This window comes from Plecotus auritus (genome assembly GCF_963455305.1).
Source record: "Plecotus auritus genome assembly, chromosome: 11".
In the NCBI taxonomy this organism is placed as follows: domain Eukaryota; kingdom Metazoa; phylum Chordata; class Mammalia; order Chiroptera; family Vespertilionidae; genus Plecotus; species Plecotus auritus.
This window is the reverse complement of record NC_137777.1, coordinates 31,107,660-31,116,457: the sequence shown is the minus strand read 5'-3', so window position 1 is coordinate 31,116,457 and position 8,798 is coordinate 31,107,660. Positions and strand designations below refer to the sequence as shown.

Sequence of the window (8,798 nt, the reverse complement as noted above, 5' to 3'; positions counted from 1 at the left end):
CCACTCCATTCCCACTTCCCCTCACCCCCCACCCACAGTCTTCACCTCATCATTTCTGTGTCTCTTAAAAGTATATTGTTAGACTAGCATTTATGAACTTTGAGGAATCATTGAATTCTTTTATTCCAATTGAATCTTTGGGGGTTGGTTTCTTACTCTGAGAAATACAGTTGAAAATATTTACTCTCTCTTGTCCACAAATTTCCAAAGGTTTCAGTCAGTTTTAAAATTTTTGCTTAAGTAGACATACTCTTTGTCATAAAATATGTTCGTTTCATTCTTTCTCAAAGCACCGATAATGAATTGGAACTCTGACACATGTTTTTACAACCTGAAACACCTCCACAATGATGTATCCTTGCACAGGTATTGTGCTCTAAGCCAAAAGTCCCACTAGTATGCTGCACACAGGTTACAGGTATGTCAAAGACTGACCCCTCTGCTCTTGGGGAAGCCTGATGACTCTGGTTCAGTCTGCCCAATGAATAGAATCATTTTCTATGATGTGAAAAATGAAAAACAGTGAGGAAAATCACTTCAACTGAATCCTTCTTCCCTCCAAATGACAAGGAGCCATGGTCCTCATCTAATATAACATCAAAAGGTTTTTCCTTGGGGAAATGGGGATAAAGGGAGATCAACCAAAGGACTTGTATGCATGCATATAAGCATAACCAGTGGACACAGACACCAGTTAAATGCAAAAAAAAAAGGCTTTTCCATGTCAAGAATGCACACTTGTTATGAAGATAAGCCATTTCTACTCTTGACTCAGAAATTCCTCTGCGTGTGATGACACTGGTATAAAGAGTAAATTTTCACTTTGGGTGATGCATTCAACTCTTTCAGGCCTCTGGTGTCTGTGCATTATGTACATCTTCCATGGACTAAATGGTTCACAAGGTGCCTAAAAGAGTTTTCAGTTGCTTATTTATATTTTATTTTCCTGTAATAAAGAATGTGACTAGAGCCAACTTGTAAAAATTAAAATAATTTTGACATTAAAATATTTGTGGAAACATTTTTATGTTCTCAGTCAGATTTATGTTCTCTAGTACCTTGTAAAATTTGAAGCTTAATAAAGCTACTTTTAGTGTCATGTTTTTTTTGTTGGTTTTTTTTTTCATAATTCACAGTTCTGTTTATTCTGTGATGGCATAAAAGTCACAAACAAGACACTAAAAACAAGGAAAGCCATAAACACCACCAGTGGAGGGATCTCATTGGGAAAAGACTGAAGTGCCTTGTAGATTAGTGTCATGTTTTGATGCTTCCTCAGAGCTTCTGAAATCGTGACTGCTTTCCCTAAGTACAACGTTTGTCAGGTGGAATTTCAAAAGATGTATGAACTGTTCATTCTGAGCAATGCATTAATATGTATTTTGACAAATATAAAGAAACCCACAGATATTACATTAGACCAGCTGAATCCATTTTATGGTTTCTTTTTTAATTCAAAAGCATCACATAGCAAATAAAAAATTTTTAATTAAATTTAGTTACAAACTAGTTGTTTCTTATTTTTTTTTCCAGTCCCTTTTTGCTTTCTTTTACGACCACATGAAACTTGAGAAGCCACCTAAAGCTAAATCATTTAGTGGAGTTGGGCAGTTCCCAAGTGTCCAACAAGAAGGCCTGGTTTAGGCTGCGATGGCCACTGTCATTCCTGGTGATTTGTCAGAAGTAAGAGATACCCAGAAAGTCCCTTCAGGGAAACGTAAGCGTGGTGAAACCAAACCAAGAAAAAACTTTCCTTGCCAACTGTGTGACAAGGCCTTTAACAGTGTTGAGAAATTAAAGGTTCACTCCTACTCTCACACAGGAGAGAGGCCCTACAAGTGCATACAACAAGACTGCACCAAGGCCTTTGTTTCTAAGTACAAATTACAAAGGTATTAAACTCTATTTGTCTTTCAGATTATATTTGCTATGATGTTGGCCATGTGAAGCCAGTGTAAACGTATATATTTGTATACACATTTTTTAGCTGATTTGCAGAGAGGAAATGTTAAGTAGATTAGACGTTGGCTAGTTTTAGTATTCTAAATCACATATTTTTATGTGTTAGTGTCTTTGGATTTTTTAAAAGTGAAATGCTTAATGAGAATAGAATTTCCGTTTGTACAATGAAATTTCAAGAAAAGGTCTGGACGTTTACGTGAGTATATTCAGCCTTATTCATTTGCTTTTGTAATAATAGCTAAAAACCAGCCAGTGAAAAACTAAAGTGGCAACTTAAATGACTCAAGTTTTGCAATATTTAGGTATATTAACTATCCTTGTAGTACATGTTAGGTTTGAAAGTGTCCTTTATTAGAGAAATTCTGTTTTAGCATAGCAGTTTAGCTTCCATTTGAAAAGTGAATACGTACCATTTTTGTCATGATACTTACAGAATATGTCTGTGTTTAAAGGCACATGGCTACTCATTCTCCTGAGAAAACCCACAAGTGTAATTATTGTGAGAAAATGTTTCACCGCAAAGATCACCTGAAGAATCACCTACATACACATGACCCTAACAAAGAGACATTTAAGTGTGAAGAGTGTGGGAAGAACTACAACACCAAGCTTGGATTCAAACGTCACTTGGCCTTGCATGCTGCAACAAGTGGTGACCTCACTTGCAAGGTTTGTTTGCAGACTTTTGAAAGCACAGGAGTGCTGCTGGAGCACCTTAAATCTCATGCAGGCAAGTCGTCTGGCGGGATTAAAGAAAAAAAGCACCAGTGCGAGCATTGTGACCGCCGGTTCTACACCCGGAAAGATGTCCGGAGACATATGGTGGTGCACACTGGAAGAAAGGACTTCCTCTGTCAGTATTGTGCACAGAGATTTGGCCGAAAGGATCACCTGACTCGACATATGAAGAAGAGTCACAATCAAGAACTTCTGAAGGTCAAAACAGAACCAGTGGATTTTCTAGATCCATTTACCTGTAATGTTTCTGTGCCTATAAAAGATGAGCTCCTTCCGGTGATGTCCTTACCTTCCAGTGAACTGTTATCAAAGCCATTCACAAACACTTTGCAGTTAAACCTCTATAACACTCCATTTCAGTCCATGCAGAGCTCGGGATCTGCCCACCAAATGATCACAACTTTACCTTTGGGAATGACATGCCCAATAGATATGGATGCTGTTCATCCTTCTCACCACCTTTCCTTCAAATACCCGTTCAGTTCTACCTCATATGCAATTTCTATTCCTGAAAAAGAACAGCCATTAAAGGGGGAAATTGAGAGTTATCTGATGGAGCTACAAGGTGGCGTACCCTCTTCATCCCACGATTCTCAAGCATCGTCATCTAAACTAGGGTTAGATTCTCAGATTGGGTCCCTTGATGATGGTGCAGGGGACCTCTCCCTGTCAAAAAGCTCTATTTCCATCAGTGACCCCCTAAACACACCAGCATTGGATTTTTCTCAGTTGTTTAATTTCATACCATTAAATGGCCCTCCCTATAATCCGATATCAGTGGGGAGCCTTGGAATGAGCTATTCCCAAGAAGAAGCACATTCTTCTATGTCTCAGCTCCCCTCACAGACACAGGATCTTCAGGATCCTGCAAACACTATAGGTCTTGGATCTCTGCACTCACTGTCAGCAGCTTTCACCAGTAGTTTAAGCACAAGCACCACCCTACCGCGTTTCCATCAGGCTTTTCAGTAGGACTCCAAGACATGGATTTATTACAGAAATGTATGTGTAGCCCTGCCTTAGATGACCGTTTTTATTTTAGTGCCTGCTTTTAGACAGTATAAAAGTTTCTGCTTTTGTATAGTACCAATTTTTATTAAGCCAGTATAAAATAGAAACTAGCTTTGGAACCATTGGTGTCCAGTTATGTTTACCTGGGTATTTCATCCTAATTCACTGCCAATTGTCATATTTTAAGGTTATTTTTCATATAGAAAAGCCATTATTAGTAGTAAAGTCTTACAAATCCCACATTCAAATTACTTTTTCATCTTAGAATTTTTGTTTTTGTCCATTACTAATGGCTCTGCCTTTTGACATTTGGCTTATTAAAAAATTTTGCAAGAAAATGTAAATTTTCTAAAATGTATATGAATAACCCAAGAGTTGTTTAAATCTTTACTAGCTTCTAAATGGATTCATAAATCAAATGTTTAAAATGAATTAAGAATCCAGTTCGGGGAGATAACTAACTAGTATTTCTTAGATATACAATAATTTCAGGTCAGTATATTTTGAAGACTTGCTATTGTCTGGCTCAAATATTTGCTGTCTTTATTGTGCAAATATAAAGAAAACCTAAACACAAAGCACCAGTATTTATAGCAAAAAGAGATTCCTATTAAGGTGACACAGCATTCCATGTTACTTAATAGTTGGCCTTAAATTAGTACACAGGATATTTTGCCATGTTTTAAACTGCTTAACTTGCTCTCTTTCCATTTAATAATATTAATGTATATGGCATCGGAGTCTTCAAAGTCAGTATATAGACAGCTCTCTTTGATATTTTCCACCTTTCAAGGCCAAAGGGTGGGTCAAATGCAGCCAGCAATTTTATTTTCATTGTTAGTCCACAGTTAGTCCAGAATCCAGAACCATTGTGGAACACAGGTATTAGGTGTATTTACCCCAGAGTGGACTGTCCCAGCTTAGATGGTGTGATAAACATCCTAAGCAGGAAGATAGATGTAAAGCATACAGTTCAACTTAGGGACTTGTCTAGGGGTCATGCCCCCTGTTGCCAGATTTGGAAACTAGACTGTTTAGGAGTAAAGTAAAAGCCTATTGCTTATATCACTTGTAGCTAAATGTGATTACATTTTCTTTCCCTTAAGAGCCAAAAGCAAAAACAACAGTTTTGCCCTATGGCAATGGTCGGCAAACTCTAGTCAACAGAGCCGCAGTTTACCGACCACTGCCCTAGGGTATCTTTCTTATTCAGTGTTAATTCATCTTTCCTTGCTATTTTCAGATAGAGAATTTAAAGTGAAATGCATTAGAAAACTATTTGAAGAATGATCACAAAGTTTTAAGCAACTAAAAATATATACAGTAAAACCCACATTTACACATCTCTGGGAAATGTGGGGAATGTAAATAAGTTGAATTTTTAGAGGGAGAAAAAGTAAAACAAGCACTATCTTAGTTAATGTGAAAATAATAAAAAATATTCTGTTCACTGAATAAAATCATTATGGGCTTTCCTCATGTTAGACAACGACCATAATCTTCTGAAAGGTCAAATTATTATATTTTTCTAAATGTCAGTAGGAACATCAACCTAAAAACATATCTATTAAGCACTTGTTAACACCTTATTTGGGAGCCTGTCCATTGGGGCAGGAGGGGAGGGAGGGATGGGAGGTTAGAGAAGAGTATATATCTCTCTAAAAAAGAAAAAGAAAGAAAACAATTTTTGAGCACTCAGCCCTATATGGAAGCTTCTTTTTCTTTTTATAGGGCCAATTATCACTGCAGATTGCAATGTTTACCAAGAATTTCTAAAAATGAGTGCAGATTACTGAATATAATGCATTATTTAAAATATTTGGGAGTATAATTTGTGGAGGAATGTAAATTGTAATAATGTAAATGGGGGTTTCACTATATATATTATATCTACACACACACACACACACATTTATCGCACTTCATAGAATCAAAGTTGCTCTCTTAAGGAACTTTGGCTCCTGATATTTTATCATGCTCCTATTTTTTTTAGTCCTAGGAGCTGTAGTTTTATACTTATGTATTTAAATTTTATTATTAAAAATTACATTTTATAAAAGTGTTCCAAAGGCATTAAGATTATATATGTTAATAAGGAAATACATTTAAAAGTTTTTTCAAACTGCTCCTAAGCTTTTGATTAGGAGAATATTTGCTCTGAAAGTAGGCTTTTAGCTCTGCTTTATTACTGCTTCCTTTAGTTTCTATGAAACAGATTGCTTACCGAAATCATTAGTTGAATGATTAGTGTTCAATATTGCTTTAATGACCATTTTTAAAAATGGAAAAAGAAATTTGGTGACAGAGCACAAATAAATAGAAAACCTATTTTTAAATAGAAATCACAAATACAAGTGTGGAAACACTACTTTAAAATTTGCTAAAGAGGAAATCAAATTGATGAACTGAGACATTGGCCTTAGTAGGCTGTATTTCACTGCTAATAAAAAATAAAAAAGGGAGTACCAGGATTTATTAAATAAAGCATTTTAGAAATGGGAATGGCGCCATATATATATATATATGCCTAATTCTCGCCCTGTATCGGTTTCAGATACATGGAGGCACATCTTTCAGGGCACCAGTATTGAAAGTATAGAGTCTTAATTTTCATACATACACCTCTTTGCCTGTTGCTGCCCACAGACTTAAATAACACTTCCAACTAAGAGGGAATTCAGCTAATTTGTTGTTTTTGTTTTTGTTTTTAATTGACTGTAGTGGTCACTAAACCATTTTGGAGAGAATTTCTATTAAAGATGAGGCAGACTCATTTATTTTCATTGCACAATGGTCTAACAAGTATGCAACACAGAATTGGCTCTCTTTTTTTCCTAGAAAAAAAGTTGACATCTGTTTTTATGTCAACTGGATATAATTAAAAATAATTATTGCCAATGCTGTTTTTATTCTCCAGTGGCCAGAATCATCATCCTTGAAATTTCTAGTAGTGCCTTTGCTTGGTTAAATAAAAATTAAAAAGTGATTATCATTAAGTAAAAATGTTTCAGTTTAGAATGTGGACCTCAGACAAGATATTGAACCTCATTCAGTTTGAACTTCCACGTGTGTGAGAAAATTACCAGACACGGAAGCATGACTGTGGAAAGATCATGGCACAGTAAGCAATTACTATCCATTGATATATGCAAATGTCATCTTTATACTTATTGGTCACTGTTAAAATTTGCATTTTTAAATCCCATCACCAAGTTCAGTTTTTCAAAACTTCAGTTGTCCTGGCTGATCATGCACCACTCTTTGTGCAGCTTTTCAATTTCATTTAATATTTCTTCCATACTACGTATTGTTGCCTATTTGTTGCTTGTGCTTTATTATTCTTAGTCATTTGTGTTAATTTGGACAGTAGCGGTTTTTAAAAACCATATACTGACTGAAACATGAGCCAGAGCTGATTGCTTTTTTAAGCTAATAATGAATGTTAAAGAGTACATATTTTCAGGATCATTCATCTAGTGAGCAATACACATATATAGGCCAATATTTTTTTAATAAAAATAGAGCTTGGTCAACCTCTATACTACACATATTACAAGATATAGCACTTTCAAACAATCTAAACCTTTACAGAAACTTTCTTATAGGTTATGCCTTTTTATTTTAAGACTTATTATGATTTGTTTCAAGTGCCATTAGATGATATATATGTAGACCTTTGATATATAATGCTTTGTGTTCAAAAATGTTAGACGATATTTTAAACAGGTACATTTTTACAGTGTTTTCTTATCAATTTGCTATATTGCACAGAATCAGTGTGTGTCTTTTCATAAGGTTTTACAATGGTTTATTTTTTTACAAGGTTTACGTGTCTCAAAACACACTGTCTTCCCAGTATGTAAATGTAAAAATACCAGTTCACCCAAGTTGCTTCTAGCCTACTGAGATCCATGTGACATTGGAGGAGATCATTTAAATGTTGAGTATTCTTCATTAGTAATGGCAGACTGTTATCTCTGACAAATGAGTGGCTAAGTTGACTTAGTCTTATTTTTCTCACTGTGTCGGTAGTCATGTCGACAACACAGGTTGTTTGTTATGATTACATAGATCACATAAGTTGTCTTGTGTAGTTTTGTGCTAGAAACCCATAAGAGCTACTTTCTGATCATATAAAGCAACTTAATACTACCAACAAAAAGGCACTCAGAGATCACCCTTATTCCCTCCTACATTATCAACCCTTCAATGAGGATGGAAGGCAGTGTCTTTTGATAAGCTACCTAGCTTAGAAATAACAGAACTATTGCTAATGTATAACACACTTCATTATATAAGCTTCAGTGGTACAGATGAACCAGAATGAATGTTTATCTTCTCAGAAACACTCCTTCAATTATGTTGGATCATGCTGCTAATGTAACTTGGGATACAACTCTCCATGGTGCTACAAACGTCTCTTGTCTCATTCAGTCGTATTTTTTTTTTATCCATAGGAAAAAAAGGACTTCATTAGGTGTAAAGGTGTACAATATATTTTTATACTGTGACTTAATTTGTCATTAACAAACTTTTACACCACCCACCACAATGTATTCATGTGCACTTGCAAAAGGAAATCTTGGACATGCAAATGTTACCAGAACAAACCCAGCTTTTGTCCACAAGATGACTGTAACTCCTAAAGAAAAGTGGGCTTTATAATATGGTATAGAGTGAAGAACATGCTGTGTGTTACTAATGGCCCTTTGAATTTAACAAAAACTGGGAATCCATTAGGAAATGGATTGCATCGTGCCTGAACGTAAGCTGGACTGCTGAAATTGTATTTTTAGCTGATGAAAAAGTGTTTGAACTAATATTTTTTAAATGTTCTAATGATAAAGTTTTGAGTCAAAATAGAAAAGAAAAAAATCTGCATTCCAGGCTGAATTTTGTATATTTTTATTGCATTTAAAATGGCTATTCTGTGATATTGGGAAATCAAGTGGCTTATCATGTATATCATGTACTTAAAATGTATTCACAAACTACTGTTGTATTTGTATAAAATATAGACAAAGATCGTATTTTTTGTGTGTGTATAAGCTCTGTAAAATAGCAGTCACATTATGAAGCTGCAGTAA

At 35.2% G+C, this 8,798-nt stretch overlaps 1 protein-coding gene across 1 annotated transcript; it reads left to right on the top strand.

The window, feature by feature from the left end:
* Positions 1-1,650: 1,650 nt before the first annotated feature.
* Positions 1,651-3,672, top strand: PLAG1 (PLAG1 zinc finger; the record flags this gene model as incomplete). Its single annotated transcript, XM_080646677.1, has 2 exons — positions 1,651-1,892; positions 2,415-3,672. 2 exons carry the CDS (start codon positions 1,651-1,653, stop codon positions 3,670-3,672), a joined length of 1,500 nt encoding a protein of 499 aa, XP_080502803.1.
* Between the last annotated feature and the right edge of the window lie 5,126 nt (positions 3,673-8,798).